At 47.2% G+C, this 18,073-nt stretch overlaps 1 protein-coding gene across 1 annotated transcript in view; it reads right to left on the reverse strand.

The window, feature by feature from the left end:
• The window catches only part of Glb1 (galactosidase beta 1), a 41,061-nt gene that overhangs the window by 1,423 nt on the left and 21,565 nt on the right, over positions 1-18,073 (reverse strand). The window contains exons 3-7 of the mRNA XM_045136950.1: positions 16,761-16,930; positions 11,686-11,836; positions 9,148-9,208; positions 3,200-3,294; positions 25-205 (exon numbers count right to left, since the gene is read on the reverse strand). Of these exons, the coding sequence (XP_044992885.1) occupies positions 25-205; positions 3,200-3,294; positions 9,148-9,208; positions 11,686-11,836; positions 16,761-16,930 (658 nt within the window). The remainder of the gene's footprint in view (positions 1-24; positions 206-3,199; positions 3,295-9,147; positions 9,209-11,685; positions 11,837-16,760; positions 16,931-18,073) is intronic.

Here is an 18,073-nt window from a genome sequence, read left to right on the forward strand (position 1 = left end):
AAAATAAGCAACAAAAGCACTGACTTGTTCCAAAGTCCACGGTGGCATAGAGGTCCTGCAGGCTCCCACACAGTAGAACACGTTCATAGGCGCCATCAGTGGTGAACAAAACCACATCATTACCTAGGTGGGAGCGGAAGATTTTTAGCAGGATGCGCATGTAGTCATAATCACAGGAGAAGTAGGAGCCATATTCATTTTCAACCTGTGAGTTTAAAAAGCAGAGAAAGAAATCAGTATCGCAAGGCGGCCATACTACGGAAGCCTGTGTTTGGAGGAAATGTCTGACCCGCTACAATGTGACCAGGTCTCAAGGCTATCCATTAAGTCTCCTTTAATGAGGCATCAAAACTCCTTCCTTCAAGTCACATGGTGGTGCACACCTTTAATCCCAGCGCTCGGGAGGCAGAGGTAGGAGGATTGCCGTGAGTTCGAGGCCACCCTGAGATGACAGTTAATTCCAGGTCAGCCTGAGCTAGAGTGAAACCCTACCTCAAAAAAAAAAAAAAAATTCCTTCCTTCCTGGGCTGGAGAGATGGCTTAGTAGTTAAGGTGTTTGCCTGCAAAGCCAAAGGACCTAGGTTCGATTCCCCAGGACCCATGTAAGCCAGATGCATAAGGGGACACATACCTGAAGTTCGTTGGAAGTGGCTGGAGGCCCTGGTGTGCCCATTCTCTCTATCTGCCTCTCTGTCTCCCAAATTAAAACAAACAAAAAAACTGTATTTCGAAAAAAATTCTTCCTTTCTTCTTCCCTCCATCCACCCTTCCTTCCCCTTTCCTTCCTTCTTCCCCCCCTTTTATCCTTTCTTTCCTTTTTTACAATTTATTTATTTATTGGCAAGCAGAGAGAGATAGAAGAGACATGGACAGAGAGAACAGGCATACCAGGGCCTCCAGCAGCTGCAAACAGCTCGCGAGGCCTGCACCACTTTGTACATCTGGCTTTATGTGGGTACTGGGGAATCAAACTAGGTTCATTAGGCTCTGCAGGCAAGTGCCTTAACCACTGAGCAACCTTTCCAGCCCCTTTATTTCCTTTTTTAATTTATTTATTTAAGAGAGAGAAAGAGGCAGAGAAAGGGAGAGAGAGTGAGAGAATGGGCACATCAGGGCCTCTAGCCACTGCAAGCGAACTCCAGATGCATGCGCCCTCTTGTGCATTTGGCTTTGCAGGCAAACACCTTAACTGCTAAGCCATCTCTCCAGTCCCCTCCTTTAAAAAAAAAAATGCGTATACATATATGTATTAGCTGGGCATGGTGGCGCATACCTTTAATCCCAGCACTCAGGAGGCAGAGGAAGGAGGATCACTGTTAGTCTGAGACTACATAGTGAATTTCAGGACAGCCTGGACTAGAATGAGACCCTTCCTTGAAAAACCAAAAACAAAATATACATATGATTTATTCATTTATTTATTTCTTGGAGAGAGATAGAGGCAAATGGAGAGAGAATGCCCGGGCCTCCAGCCACTGCAAACAAACTCCAGACACATGTGCCACCTTGTGCATCTGGCTTACATGGGTCCTGGGGAATAGACTCTGGATCCTTTGGCTTTGTAGGCAAGCACCTTAACCGCTAAGCCATTTCTGCAAGCCTTTCTTTCCTTTTTTGAGTGAATATGTGTATGTGGTATGCATGTGTAATTTTATTTATTATTATTATTTTTTTTGTGTGTGTGTGTGTGTAGGTACACCAGGGTCTCCTACTGCTATAAGTGAATGTCAGATGCTCACACCACTTTTTTTTTTTTTTGGGGGGGGGTTTTCAAGGTAGGGTCTCACACTTGCCCAGGCTGACCTGGAATTCACTATGTAGTCTCAGGCTGGCCTTGTACTCATGATGATCCTCCTACCTCTGCCTCCTGAGTGCTAGAATTAAAGGTGTGCGCCACCACACCCAGTTTCACACTACTTTTTCCATCTGGCTTTATGTGGATGCTGGGGAACCAAACCAGAGCTGACAGGCTTTGAAAGGAAGAGCCTTTAAATGCTGTGCCCTTCCTCAGCCCATGTATGTGTGCTTGTATGTGTGTGGGCACACCGTGCAAAGGGGCACGTGTGCACACGTGTATGCCTGTGTTCAGAGGCTAGAGATTGATGTTGGGTGTCTTCCTCTATCACTATCAACTTTAAAAAAAAACACCTCATGAGCGCACATGCGTGTGTGCGCGTGAGAGTGTATTAGCACGCCAGGTCCTCCAGCCACTGCAATTGAACTCCAGATGTGTGCGCCCCCTGTGTGCATGCATCACCTTGTACATCTGGCTTACGTGGGTGCTGGGGAGTTGAACCTGGGTCCTTAGGCTTTGCAGATAAATGCATTAACTGCTAAGCCAACTCTCCAGACCTCTCTCTCTCTCTCTCTCTCTTTTGGTTTTTCTTTTTTCTTTTTTCTTTTTTTTTGGTTTTTCGAGGTAGGGTCTCACTTTGGCTCAGGCTGACCTGGAATTCACTATGTAGTCTCAGGGTGGCCTCGAACTCACGGTGATCCTCCTACCTCTGCCTCCTGAGTGCTGGGATTAAAGGTGTGCGCCACTATGCCCGGCTCTCTTTTGGTTTTTTTCAAGGTAAGGTCTCACTCTAGCCCAGGCTGACCTGGAATTCACAATGTAGTCTCAGGCTGGCCTTGAACTCATGGCGACCCTCCTACTTCAGCCTCCCAAGTACTGGGATTAAAGACATGCACCACCACACCTGGCATTATCCACTTTAAAACAACAACAACAACAACAACAACAACTTATTTTCCTATTTGAGAGAGAGAATGGATATGCCAGGGCCTCTTGCTGCTGCAAATGAACTCCAGGGACACGCATCACTTTATCTGCTTCATGTGGGCACTGGGGAATTGAACCCAGGACAGCAAGCTTTGCAAGTAACCAACCCCTAACTGCTGAGTCATTTTCCCAGCCCATTATCCACTTATTTTGTGTTTTTCAAGGTAGGATCTCACTTTAGCCCGGGCTGACCGGAAACTCACTCTGTAGTCCCAGCCTGGCCTCGAACTTCCAGCGATCCTCCTATGCCTGCTTCTCGCGTGCTGGAGATAAAGGTGTGCTTGTGCCACCACGCCTGGCACTTTACCCTAATCCAACTTCCTGTAAAAACACCACCTGCCTCGGTCTGCTCCTCCGCTACAGAACGTGGACAGACGGAGCTGGCCCCTCTCCCGACCCTCGCTCAGCTCCGGTTACCTGCACTGTTATAATGGGCCCTCCGTTCTGATAGAGGAAAGGCTTCATCTTGGGCAGAAGGACGGCCAACCACTTTTCCACAGCTGCAATGTAAGCTGGAAAACAAGACAGCGAGTGAAGCGACATCACACACCTTTAAGGACCAGGAGACCCCAACACAGACTATCCCACTGGGGCTGGCAGCCAAGGTCAGGATATACCAAACGCAGCAAGCAGCTTCTGTGGCTGGGGATGTGGCTCAGTCCGTAGAGCGCCTGCCTAGCATCCCCGAGGCCCCGGGTTTGATTCCCCAGCCCCATTTAACACTGGGTGTGATGGTGCATGCCTGTAATCTCAACACTGAGGAGGTAAAAGCAGAAGGATCAGAAGTTCAAAGTCACCCTTAGCTATATATCTAGGCTGGTCTGGGCTACATGAGACCCTGTCTCAAAACAAACAGAAACAGGACTAGAGAGATGGCTCAGTGGTTAACACTATCTATAAATTGGTGCTTCATTACGTTGTCATGAGGATTAATGAGATAATATAATACATGTGAAAATATTAGTACACTAAGATTGAAAACCAGGGTGACACAGTGTAAGGAAATCAAAACAGAGTGATGTACTAGTTTTTTTTCTTCTTGTTTTTGTTTATGAGGTAGGGTCTCACTCCAGCTCAGGCTGACCTGGACCTCATTCTGTAACCCAGGCTGGCCTTGAATTCATAGCGATCCTCCTACCTCAGCCCTCTGTGCAGGGATTAAGGGTGTTCACTGCTATACCCCCACTTACACTAGCTTTTTTCATAATTTTGATTCCTTGTGCAGACATTTTTTTTTTCCTCTTAAAAACTTTTTTTATTGGGGCTGGAAAGATGGCTTCGCAGTTAAGGTGCTTGCCAATAAAGCCAAAGGATCCAAGTTCGATTCCCCAGTACCCATGTAAAGTTAGATGCACAAAGTGGCACATGCATCTGGAGTCTGTTTACAGTGCTGGAGGCCCTGGCACAGCCATTCTGTCTTTCTTCTCTCTCTTTGCTTGCAAATGAAAAAGTAAAATATTTTTTAAAACACTATTTCATTTATTTACAAGCAGAGAGAGAGAGAGAGAGAGAGAGAGAGAATGGGTGTGCCAGAGCCTCCCGTCAATTCAAACAAACTCCAGATGCATGCGCCACATCTGGCTTTATGCAGGTACTAGGGAATGGAACCTGGGCTGTCCGGCTTTGCAAGCAATCACCTTTAACCAATGAGTCATCTCTCCAGCCCAACATTTCCTTTTCTTTTTCAAAATATTTTTATTTATTGGCAAGCAGAGAGAGGGAGAGAGAGATGAGAGAGAGAGAGAAAATGGGCACACCAGGACCTCCAGCTGCTGCAAACAAACTCCAAATGCATGTGCCACTGTGCATCTTGCTTCACATGGTACTAGGGAATGGAACCCAGGTAAGCAGACTTTGCAAGCAAGCACCTTTAACATCTGAGCCATCTCTCCGGTCCGGGCATTTCTTGTTACTTTGTGTGCATGTACACACGCGTACATGTGTGTGGAAGCAGACTACAATTTCAGGTGTCATTCCTCAGCCACTGTCCACCTGTTTTGAGAGAGGATCTCTCACTGGCCTGAAGCTCATGGACCGAGCTAGATTTGCTGGCCAGCAACTGCAGGGATCCACCTGTCTCCACCTCCCCAGTACTGGGGTTGCAAGCATGGCAGGATTACAAATGCATGCCATCGCTCCCAGCTTTTCTCTTATGATTCTAAGGACTGAACTCAGGCCCTCAGGCCTGCCTGGCAAGCATTTTACCAACCAAGCCATCTTTCTAGCCCTTCCTTGTAGGTTTTTGTTTATTTGTTTTAAAATAGTATTTATCTATAAGCAGAGAGAGATAGAGGAGAGACAAGAGAGAGAATGGATACACCAGGGCCTCCAGCTGCTGCAAATGGACTCCAGATGTATGCACCATTTTGTGCATCTGGCTTTATGTAGGTACTGGGGAATTGAACCTGGGTTGTTAGACTTTGCAAGACTTATCCACTGAGCTATCTCTCCAGCTCTTTTTTTTTTTTTTTTTTTTAAGTAGAGTTTCACTCTAGCCCAGGATGACCTGGAACTCACTCTGTAACCAGCCTCAAACTCACAGTGATCCTCCTACCTTAGCCTCCCTAGTGCTGGGACTAAAGGCATGAGCCACCACGCCTGGCCCTTGCAGCTTTTCTCTTTCTTTCTTCCTTCCTTCCTTCCTTCCTTCCTTCCTTCCTTCCTTCCTTCCTTCCTTCCTTCCTTCCTCTCTCTCTCTCTCTCTCTCTCTCTCTCTCTCTCTCTCTCTCTCTCTCTTCCTCTCTTTCTTTCTTTCTTCTTGTTTTGTTTTTCAAGGTAGGGTCTCTCTCTAGCCTAGACTGACCTAGAATGCACTATGTAGTCTCTCAGGCTGGCCTCAAATTCAGTGATCCTCCCATCTCTGCCTCCTGGGCAGCGCTAGGATTAAAGGCGTGCGCCACCATGCCAGGCCTTGTAGCACTTTGAACAATAAAGCGAATGTTTTCTGTGGTTAGAACAATCCCGCCATGGCACCTCTAACACCATTCACAAGAGAAAGTGGAGTCTCCAACAACCAAAAATGTAAGAAAATGGGATCTTCTGAAAATCTGTGGCTTAGGCTAGAATAATCTCTCATGGTTTAAAAAGGAAAGCCAAGGCTGTCTTTCACTTGTCTCTCTGTAAAAGTAGACCGAGAATCGGGAGGGGGGGGGGGTTCGCACCTAGACTCCCAGCGCTCAGGAGGCTGAGGGAGGAGGACTGCGGTGGGTTTGAGGTTAGCCCGAGCTAAAGTGAGACCCTGTCTCAAAGAACCAAAATCAGGGCTGGAGGGATGGCTCAGCAGTCAGGGCCACTTTCTGTATAACCCTGAGGGCCTGAAAAGGCCTGAGAGAGGGCTTAAATTCAAACCCCAGGATCCACATAAACAGCCGGGCCTGGCCACACACGGCTACAACACTGGTCCATCAGGAGCAGAGGCCAGACAGCAGAGCGCAGGAACTCACCAGAAAAAAAGGGGGATGGCCCTGAGTTCAAGATCAGCCTAGGACTACAGAGTGAGTTTCAGGTGGGACTGGGCTAGAGTGTAACCCTATCTTTAAAAAAAAAAAAATCTGAAAAAAAAAAAGATGGTCTGGAGAGATGGCTTAGTGGTTAAGGCATTTGCCCTGGGAAGCCAAAGGACCCAGGTTCAATTCCCCAGGACCCATGTAAGCCAGATGCACAAGGTGGCGCATGCATCTGGAGTTCGTTTACAGTGGCTAAAGGCCCTAGTACACCCATCCTCTCCCTCCCTCCCTCCCTCTCTCTCTCTCTCTCTCTCTCTCTCTCTCTGAAATAAATAAATAATTTTTTAAAAAAGTTAAGTGGTAAAGAAAAATGAAGTTATGCAATTTGCAGAAAAATTGATGGACCTGGAAAGAATTATACTAAGTGAGGTAACCCAGGCCCAGAAAGCCAAATGCCACATGTTCTCTCTCATATGTGGATCCTAGCTGCGGATGATTGGGCTTCTGCGTGAGAAGGAAAATACTTAGTAGCAGAGGCCAGTAAGTTAAAAAGGAGACATAAAGGGAAGAGAAAGGAAGGGAGGAGGGTACTTAATAGGTTGATATTGTATATATGTAAGTACAATGATTGAGATGGGGAGGTAATATGATGGAGAATGGAATTTCAAAGGGGAAAGTGTCAGGGGGGAGAGAGGGAATTACCATGGGATATTTTTTTTTATAATCATGGAAAATGTTAATAAAAATTTAAAAATTAAAAAAAAAGAAAATGCCAAAAAAAAAAAGTTTAAAAAGCTGGGGGGGGTGGGGGTGGCGCACGCCTTTAATCCCAGCACTCGGGAGGCAGAGGTAGGAGGATCGCTGTGAGTTTGAGGCCACCTTGAGACTACATAGTGAATTCCAGGTCAGCCTGGGCTAGAGTGAGACCCTACCTGGAAAAAACAAAACAAACGAACAAAAAAAAAAAAAAAAGTTAAAAAACATAAGAGAAAGGGCAAGCTCTGGGATCAGTGAAGAGACAAGGGCTCAAATAAGAGCGGGAAGACAAGCAGGACACCTGAAGTTCCTCTCCAGCCACCACAGGCAAGTGCACCTGCCACAGGTAAATACATGGGGTGCTGCCCAGACACACACGCAACAGAGAGAAGCAGGAGTCACACATACACACACACACACACACACACACACACACAACAGAGAGAAACAGGAGTCACACACACACACATACACACACACACAACAGAGAGAAACAGGAGTCACACACAGACACACATACACACACACACACACAACAGAGAGAAACAGGAGTCACACAGAGACACACACATACACACTCACACAACAGAGAGAAACAGGAGTCACACACAGACACACACATACACACTCACACACACAACAGAGAGAAGCAGGAGTCACACACAGACACACACATACACACATACAAACAGAGAGAAACAGGAGTCACACACAGACACACACATACACACACACACACATACACACACACACACACACAACAGAGAGAAACAGGAGTCACACACAGACACACACATACACACACACACACACACACACACACAGAAGCAGGGTCACACACAGACACACACAAACGACAGAGAAACAGGACTCATACGACTACCCCGAAGTCAGATGACACATGACATTGCCCCAGAAAGTAAGTCTGCCATGTTAATCAGCCGGGCGCAGTCGCTGGCTGTGTAACGTATTAAGTGTGTAGGAAGAGAAAGCACGTATTTGAAGTCAGTTGATCAACCACAGACAGGGCTCACGGTCAATCTGAAATTACCAGTTTATCATCAAGATCTGGTCAAGCCGTCCAAGAAAGCCACGCCGCCTACACGTCTAGTGTCGGGTAGTGGATAGTGATTCACTCTCAGCCTTCCACCAGACTTTCGGTCTGCAGACAGAAATGGCCCAGCCTTCAAAGCACCTGCCTCTTCTAATAAAGTCTCTCAAGTCTTCAGAGATGGCTCAGTGGCTAAAGGTACCTGCCTGCAAAGCCGGGTTCGATTCCCCAGTGCCCACATAAAACCAGGTACACAAAGTGGCACATGCAACTGGAGTTTGTTTACAGTGGCAGGAGGCCCTGGTGTTCTCTCTGTCTGCCTCGTTCTCTCTCGCTCCTTTTTTTTTTTTTTTTTTTTTTTTGGTTCTTCAAGATAGGGTTTCACTCTAGCCCAGACTGACCTGGAATTCACTTTGTAGTCTTAGGGTGGCCTTGAACTCATAGCCATCCAACTACATTCTGCCTCCTGAGTGCTGGGATAAAAGGCGTGGGCCATCATACTCAGCTCGGAGATGGTGCAGCCATTAAAGCTGTTTTCTTGCAAAATCTGCTGACTCAGGTTCGATTCCTCAGTACCCAAGTAAAGCCAGATGTACAAAGTGGTACGCACATGCACCTGAAGTTTGTTTGCAGTAGCATGCTCATTTTCTCTTTCTCGTAAGTAAATAAATAAATTAAAATTTTTGGTTTTTCAAGGTAGGGTTTCACTCTAGCCCAGGCTGACCTAGAATTCACTATGTAATCTCAGAGTGGCTTCAAACTCACAGCGATCCTCTTACCTCTGCCTCCCAAGTGCTGGGATTAAAGCAGTGTGCCACCTCGTCCAGCTAGAAAATTATTTTTTAAAAATAAAATCTCTTGGGCTGGAGGAATGGCTTAGCAGTTTGCAAAGCCAAAGGACCCAAGTTCGATTCCCCAGGGCCCACTTTAGCCAGATGCACAAGGGGGTGCACATGTCTGGAGTTTGTTTGCGGTGGCTGGAGGCCCCGGTGTACCCATTCTCTCTCCCTCTTTCTGGGTCAAAAATTAAAAATGTAAATTAAAAATTAATTTTAATTAATTAAAATTAAAATTAAAAAAAATTAAAGTATCTCAAGTCACCTCTAACTCACCTGGGTCTGAAGAACGGAGGGTAATAGATTCATTCTCTAGTAGCCAAGCAGGTAATCCCCCCTATAGGTCAGGGAGAGGAAACAAAACAAAACAAAAAACATTATAATGCTCATTTCATGACAAGATCTTAGAGGAGAGAGAAATTAGTATCATCAGTGATGAAAATGAGAGCTTCCTGGAAAAGGGGATCAGAGCTGAGCTTGTTGAAGAATGAGAATGAGGACCAAGGCCTCTACCCCACATTTTTAGCTTGAGACAGTTACAGTATGTAGCTAAGAAGGACCTGGAACTCCCTATGTAGCCCAGGCTGGCCTCAAATTCTTGATCCTCCTGCCTCCACCTCCTGAGTGTTAGGATTCTAGGTGTATACTACCACACGTAGCAAAATTCCCTGGGTCCTTATCTTCTCGGGCAAGTGCCCTAACCACTAAGCCATCTCTCCAGCCCAACTCTTTTATTTATTTATTTTTTAATTCAGTTACTCCTTTCCTTTTCTCTCTCCCTTTCCCCCTTCATTTCTTTCTTCACTACTGGAGACTGAACCCAGGGCTTCACTCACGCTGGGAAAGTGCTCCACTGAGCTATTTCCTCAGCCCCGAGGCCCTCCCCACTTTCTCTACATGTGTATGGATGTGTGGTGTGTGTACAAATATGTATGTTTATATGTAGGCCTGCAGGTACACATGTGTGTTTATGTGCACACACATGCACATGGAGACCAGAGGTCAAGTGTTGAGTGTCTCCTCAATGGCTCTCCACCTTATTTAGTATTATTTTTAATTAATTTTTTTTTTTTTTTTTTTTTTCCTGAGGTAGGGTCTCACTCTGGCCCAGGCTGACCTAGAATTCACTATGTAGTCTCAGGGTGGCCTCGAACTCACGGTGATCCACCTACCTCTGCCTCCCAAGTGCTGGCTAGGATTAAAGGTGTGCACCACCACGTCTGGCCCAACTTTTAAAAAACTATTTTATTTTCATTTATTTATTTATTTGACAGAGAAAGAGGAAAAGAGAGAAAGAGAGAGGGTGCCTCAGGGCCTCCAGCCACTGCAAACGAACTCCAGACGTGTGCGCCCCCTTGTGTGTCTGGCTAATGTGGGTCCTGGGGAATAGAAACTGGGTCCTTTGGCTTTGCAGGCAAACGCCTTAACCGCTAAGCCATTCCTCCAGCCCCAACTTGTTTTCTGAGACAGTCTCTCACTGAACCCGGAGCTCACTGGTTCAGGAAGACTTGCTAGCTAGCTTGCTCCTCCTATCTCTACCTCCGCAGCACCGGGATTATAATCTGCCACACCCAGCTTTTACATGAGTGCTGAAGATTAAACTCAGTTCTTTACCCTTGTGTGGTAAACACATTACCAACTGGCTACCTCCCCTGACTCCAAAGCCTTGGTTTTTTTGTTTGTTTGTTGTTTGTTTGTTTGTTTGGTGTTTTAAGGTAGGGTCTCACTCTGGCCCAGGCTGACCTAGAATTCACTATGTAGTCTCAAGGTGGCCTTGAACTCATGGCAATCCTCCTACCTCTGCCTCCCAAGTGCTGGAATTAAAGGCATGTGTTACCATGCCAGGCTATTCTTTTTTTAATTTAATTATTTATTTGAGAGAGAGAAATTATACATTTGTGTGTGTGTGTATTTGTTGTTTTTCAAGGTAGGTTCGAGACAACCTTGAGACTACATATTGAATTCCAGGTCAGCCTGGGCCAGAGTGAGACCCTGCCTTGAAAAACCAAAACCAAAACCAAAAAAGAAAGAAAAGGAATAAAACAAAATGGGGTGGATAAATGACTTAGCAGTTAAGGAACTTTGCCTGCCAAGTCTAAGGACCCAGGTTCAATTCTCCAGTCCATACATAAACCCAGATGCACATGGTGGCACATACATCTGCAGTCGGTAGTGGCTAGAAGCCCCAGTTCATCCATTTGCACTCTCTCTCTTAAATAAATAAAAAAAAATATTTTGTTTAAGTTGGGCGTGGTGGTGCACACCTATAATCCCAGCACCCTGCAGGCTGAGGTAGGAGGATTGCTGTGAGTTCGAAGCCAGCCTGGACTACTGAGTTTCAGGTCAGCCTGGACTGGGGTGAGACTTTGCCTCACACACACACACACACACACACATTTGGAGAGAGACAGAATGAAAATAGGCGTGCCACGACCTCTTGCCACTATAAATAATCTCCAGGTGCATGTGCCACTTTGTGCAGCTTTATGTGGGTACTGGAGAAACAAACCAGGGTAGGCAGGCTTTGAAAACAAGCATCTTTAATGGCTGAGCCATCTCCTCAGCAAGGCAAGGTCTCACGCTAGCGCAGAATCATCTGGAACTCTCTCTGTAGCCAATGCTGGCCTCAATCTCACACCCACGCTCCTACAGTCTGTCTAGGGCAGGGATGAAAGGCAGATGCTACCACGTGTGGCTGACTCGAGCCACATTTAAAGTGCTCTCATTCACTTTCCCTAAAGGCCCTTGCCTACCAGGCCTGCCTTGCTCACTCCCTCCACGCAGATGGGGCCACACACCTCTCGCCACACTCACCATGTCCCATTCTGCACAGATGTAGGGTCCGGGCCTCAGGATGACCAGCAGTCCCAGCTCGTGAGCCAGCCGAATGAAATGTTCCACATCATGGTCCCCCGAAAACTGATATTGCCCTGGCTGAGGCTCGTGAAAGTTCCAGGGAACATACCTGCCAAAACATGCGCAGTCCTTCCTGACGACACGCAGAGTCGACGGGGAGGGCGGCGGGGGGCCCCTCTTAGGATCACACTCATCTCCCCAGCCTTGAGCTAAATCATTCTCTCTAACTGGGCGTTGTGGCGCACGCCTTTAACCCCAGCACTCGGGAGGCAGAGGTAGAAGGATCGCCTTGAGTTCGAGGCCACCCTGAGACTACGTAGTAAATTCCAGGTCAGGCTGGACCACAGTGAAACCCTACCTCGAAAATCCAAAACTAACTAAATAAAAAATCGTTCTTTCTTTATTTGAGAGAGAATGAAGCAGAGAGAAAAAGAGAGAGAATGGGTGTACCAGAGCCTCCAGCCACTGCAAACAAACTCCAGACATATGTGCCACCACGTGCATCTGACTTAATGGGTACTGACTGGGGAATCAAACCTGGGTTCTCAGGCTTAGCAGGCAAACGCCTTAACCACTAGGCAATCTCCCCAGCCCAAGTTAAGTCATTCTTGTCTGCAGTGCCGGGGACTGAGCCTAGCCCCTGAGCATAGATAGACGCACACTTTAACACTAAGACAGACCTCAGCCCCTCTGGAAACAATCTCTACAGACACTGGGACAGGGCTGGAAAGATGGCACAGTCGTTAAAGGCTGAAAAGCCTGGTGGCCCAGGTTCAAGTCCACAGTACTCACTCAAAGCCAGACACACAAAGTGGCACATGTGACTGGAATAAGTTTGCGGTGCCAGGAGGCACCGGCATGCCCACACTTAACTCAATCTCTCTCTCTCTCAAATAAATAAATAAATATATCTGAAAGAGAAATTATGACAGCAGGAAAAAGTCTTTTAGAACAGTGTAGACTTTAAAAAATTTTTTGCGCAGGCTGTGGTGGCACACACCTTTAATCCCAGCTCTTGGAAGACAGAGGTAGGAAGATCGCCATGAGTTCAAGGCCACCCTGAGAATACAGAGTGAATTCCAGGTCAGCCTGGGCTAGAGTGAAAGCCTAATTTGAAAAAAAAAAAGAAAAGAAAAGAAAAAAATAATACAATTTTTTTTCATAAACACCAATATCTTGCTAAAGTAGTAGGGAGGGTCTTATTTAAAAAACAAAATTTAAGTAGCCAGGTGTGGTGGCGCATGCCTTTAATCCCAGCACCTGGGAGGCAGAGGTAGGAGGATCACCAGGAGTTTGAGGCCACCCTGAGACTACAGAGTGAATTCCAGGTCAGCTTGAGCTACAGTGAGACCCTACCTTGGAAAGCCAAAACAAAAAACAGAAAAACAAATAAACAAGCAAACAACAACAACAAAATATAAACACAGAAAAGGGACTGGAGAGATGGCTCAGTGGTTAAGGTGCTTGCCTGCAAAGCCTAGCAACCTGGGTTCAGAATCCCAGTACCCCAGTACGTATGTAAAGCCAGATGCACAAAGTGACACACGCAGCAGCTGGAAGCCCTGGCACGTCCATCCTCCCTCTCTCTGCTTGAAAATAAATACACAAAGAATAAATAAATAAATAAACTTGTTATTTTAAAAAATCACGGAGCCAGATGTGTGTTGGTGCACACCGTTTGCTTGGGAGGCTGAGGTAGGAGCATCAGTGTGAGTTCAAGGCCACCCTGAGATGACATAGTGGATTCCAGGTCTGCACGGGCTAGAGTACAATACTACCTCAAAAAAACGAACCCAGCAATTGGGAGGCAGAGGTAGGAGGATCGCCGTGAGTTCAAGGCCCTGAGACTACATAGTGAATTGCAGGTCAGCCTGAGCTAGCGTGAGACTCTACCTCAGAAACCAAAAAAAAAAAAAGAAAGCAAAAATCACAAGAAAACTTCCAACCTCTACACGTGGACTCAAGATTTTTGTCAGGACTACTAGAGCATAAGATAAAATGAACAAAACTTTCATCCACTGGCCTGGCTCTACACAGTACGGGAGGCACCCTTATATATGGGGGCGCTCACTGGCATCTCTCTGCTTTTGCATGTCTATGTGTATGTGCAGTGTGCGTGTGCGTGTGGTGTGCTGTGTGGTGTTTGTCCATGTGCAGACGTGCCCACCCCATCATGTGCGTGCAAAGGCCACAGGAGAATGCCTGCTGCTTTCCTCTGACTGCTCATCTGCGTATTTCTTTCTTGGAGGCTGGGTCTCGCCTTCGATCTGGAACTGCTGTGGGTCAGTGAACCCCAACAGTTCTCTGGTCTCCACCCCCCACAGGCTGGGGTTATAGAGGCACATGGCCATGCCCAGCTTTTTGCAGGGATTCTAGGAAGCTAAACTCAGTGGCCTCCAACCCGAGAGGTGGGAAATGCTCTTAAATGCTAAGCCATCTCCCCAGCCCACTAAAGCGTCTTTGATGAATTGTCCACGGACCCGTGATGCTAGGGGCTGCCTAGAGCTCAACGTGGAAAATCCTGTTAAGTGAACTTGGGTTCACTCCGGCAGTGACCACGGAAGCAGAACATTGACAGGGACTCCCCCTAAGTAGGCACCCACACCTCTCAAGGCTTTCTCACCCTTTATCTTTGTGAAGTCATCAGCAGCCATCAGCTCTACAAAAACGACGGTGGTTAGCTGCTGAACTTTCTAGCCAGTTCCTCACCTAGGTGGGGACATGACTGCCGCTGAGATTCCACAGCCTGGGCTCGCACAATTAGCCCAAGAGGGCAAGCTGCGTTCCCGGAACCCAGGAACGAGGTGTATTTTCTCAGCACCAGAGGAGTTCAAATCTTAGCCGGACCTCTGACCAAAAAAAGACATGACCTTGGGCAAACTTCAGTCTCTCCAGCTAGAAACAGGAATTTAATGTCTACTTCAGAGAAATGGAAGACAGCTAATCACTGTACCACCAATGCCTTGCTCCGGAGAAATGGAATCACTCTTGTAAAAGTGCCCTGCAGTTCCAAAGTACTCATTGTTCAAACATAGGTATGATCCCTTGACGAGGCCTGGATGCCCACGGCTCAAGGCTGAGCAAGAAATCAATACTAAAGAGAAAGAAAGGGGCTGGAGAGAAGGCTCAACGATTGAGGTACTCGCCTGCAAGCCTAATGACTTGGGTTCTATTCCCCAGTACCTATGTAAAAAGCTGGATGTAAAAAGAGGCACATTCCAGGCTGACTTGGAATTCACTAGGCAGTCTCAGGGTGTCCTTGAACTCATGGCAATCCTCCTACCTCTGCCTCCCAAGTGCTGGGATTAAAGGTGTGCGCCACCATGCCCAGCCATGGTATACTATTGACTCTCAGAATAAAGCTCAAATTCTAAAGGAGAATTTTTCAGTGTCTCTCTCTCTCTTGGTCTACACTGCTTTCCCTCTGTAATAGCATCAACTGTAACCTGTCTTTGCCTCTTTAATCTGAGTTTTTTGGTTTCTCTAGTCTAGGCTGACCTGGAATTCACTATGTCGTCTCAGGTTGGTATAGAACTCACAAGCAATCCTTCTGCATCTGCCTCCTGAGTGCTGAGATTAAAAGCATACACCACCATATCAGGCTAAGCCGACTGCCCCACCCCCCGAAGTCTCACTGTAACTCAGGCTGACCTGAGTAGTCCAGAGTGGCCTCAAACTCACAGCAACCCTCCTACCTCTGCCTCCCGAGTGCTGGGATTAAAGGCGTGTGCCACCATGCATCTGGCTTTACATGGGCACTGGGGAATCCAACTCAAGCACCCTGGCCTTGCAAACAAGTTCCCTTAACCACTGAGCAATCTCTCCAGTCCTTTTATTATTTTTATTATTTTATTTCTTATTTTTTGGTTTTTTGAGGTAGGGTCTCACTCTAGCCCAGGCTGACCTGGAATTCACTGTGGAGTCTCAGGGTGGCCTCGAACTCACGCTCATCCTCCTTCCTCTGCCTCCCAATGCCAGGATTAAAGGCGTGCGCTACTACACCCGGCTTGGCCACTAACTTAAAAAATATATATATTTAGTTGAGGCTGGAGAGATGGCTTAGTGGTTACAGTATATATTTAGTTGAGAGAGAGAGGGAAAGAATGGGCATGTCAGGACTCTAGCCACTGCAAACGAAGCCCAGACGCATGTACCACCTTATGCCTCTGACTTTTCGTGCTTACTGGGGGATCAAACCTGAGTCCTTAGGCTTTGCAGGCAATTACCTTAACTGCTAAGCCATCTCTCCAGCCCTGGCCTCCAGCTTTTAATCCTCCTGCTTCATGTTCTTTTGTACTGAGACTATACATGGCTACAGCCCTGCTCAGACTTATCTCTGCCTTCTTTTGATTTTTTGTTTTCCCTTTGGGTTTTTTTGTTTTGCATGTCTGTGTTGGGGTTAAGGTAAATCTCTTGTCCTTGCAAAAATCACCAGACACTTGTGCCACTTTTTGCATCCAGCTTAACATGGGTGGCCAGGAAATTGAGTCTGGGCTGGCAAGCTTTGCAGGCAAATGCTGTTAACAGTGAAGCCATCTCCCAGCACCCTGTTTGAAAATTTTAATTTATTTATTTAAGAGAGAGAGAATGAATGGGTGCATCAGGGCCTCTAGCCACTGCAAACAAACTGCAGAGGCATGCACCACCATGTGCATCTGGCTTATGTGGGTCCTGGGGAATTGAACCTGGGTCCTTTTGACTTTGCAGGCAAATGCCTTAAGTGCTAAACGCTGATTATTTTTTTATTTTTTTTCCCAAGGCAGGCTCTCGCTCTAGCCCAGGCTGACCTGGGATTCACTATGTAGTCTCAGGGTGGCGATCCTCCTATCTCTGCCTCCAGAGGGCGCCACCACGCCCGGCCCTGATTTTTATTTTATGATCTTTAGTGACAAAGTTCAAGTGAGAAGTAAGTGGTTAATTATCTGAAGAGCCTGTCAAAGTTCTTGACAAGCCCCTCCCAAGTGGACCTGCTGCCCTGAGAACGCAGCTGGGCCCTCCCTCTCCAGGTGGGAGCCAGGGGTCCCCTTCCTTACGTCTGGATGGCATTCAGCCCAGCCATCTTCATCTTCAGCAGCCGGTCCTCCCAGTAGAAGCGGGGTACCCGGAAGTAGTGGATGCTCCCCGAGATGTAGCGAAACGGCTGGCCATCCTTGAGGAAGCAGTTGTGCTTGTAGTCCAGCGCGAACGTCCTCTGGGAGGCAGGCTACAGCGTAAGAAAGGGACTCCATGAGAAGCGGACCCGCGGGCAGGTGTGGGTGGCGCTGCGTCTACTTAGTATAAAGTTCCTGATGGTCCCCGGGCTATCAAACGAGGCAGGGCTTAGCCCAGCCCCACCGCCTGACTCAGGAAACAAGAGCCATCAAGGGCAGCCCATGGGGCTGTGTGGATGGACACTTGAGCTGAGATTAGGTCCACTGTGCTGTTTGTGGGGCTTGGATAGAGGGCTGCACCCATACTAAGCTCAGCCCAGCAGTATCACTAGGATCCCCAAGACCCAGTCAGAAAAGCCTAAGTTTAGTTAGCTGGCCATGGTGGCACACCCTAATCCCAGCCCTTGAGAGGCATTGGTAGGAGGATCACAGTGAGTTTGAGGCCACCCTGAGACTACATAGTGAATGCCAAGTCAGCTTGGTCTGGAAAAACCAAAATAAACAAAAAGTAAAGTCCAGCTGGGCGTGGTGACGCACCCAGAAGGCATAGGTAGGAGGATCTCCGTGAGTTCGAGGCCACCCTGAGACTACACAGTGAATGCCAGGTCAGCCAGGACCTGAGCAAGATCTCACCTGGAAGGAAAAAAAAAAAAAGTAGGGGCTGGAGAGATGGCTTAGCAGTTAAGGTATTTGCCTGCAAAGCTAAAAGATCCCAGTTTGACTCTTCAGGACCCATGTTAGCCAGATGCACAAGGGGGCGCACACATTTGGAGTTCGTTTGCGGTGGCTGGAGGCCCTGGAGCACAAATTCTCTCCCTCCCTCTCTCTCTCTCTCTCTCTCTCAAATAAATAAATATAATAAAAAAATAAAGTCCAAGTGCGAGACAATGGGAACAGACAACTGCATTTTAGATGACAGAGAGAGGACAGAGGGGAAGAAAAAGAGAAAAACAAAGAAAGGGAGGAGGGAGAAAAGGAAGAAAGATCCTACGGAAATGTCCAAGTGTAAAACACAGGCCAAAAAGCAACCAATGGGTTAGGGCTGGAGAGATGGCTCAGTGGTAAGGTACTTACCCGACAGCCTGGGTTCAATTCCCCAGCACCCATGAAAAGCCAGATGCATAAAGTGTTACATTTGTCTGGAGTTTGTTTGCAGTGGCAAGAGGCCCTGAAGTCCTGAAGTGCTCTCTCTCTCT

The sequence above is a fragment of the Jaculus jaculus genome, chromosome 17, assembly GCF_020740685.1.
Source record: "Jaculus jaculus isolate mJacJac1 chromosome 17, mJacJac1.mat.Y.cur, whole genome shotgun sequence".
Taxonomy (NCBI): domain Eukaryota; kingdom Metazoa; phylum Chordata; class Mammalia; order Rodentia; family Dipodidae; genus Jaculus; species Jaculus jaculus.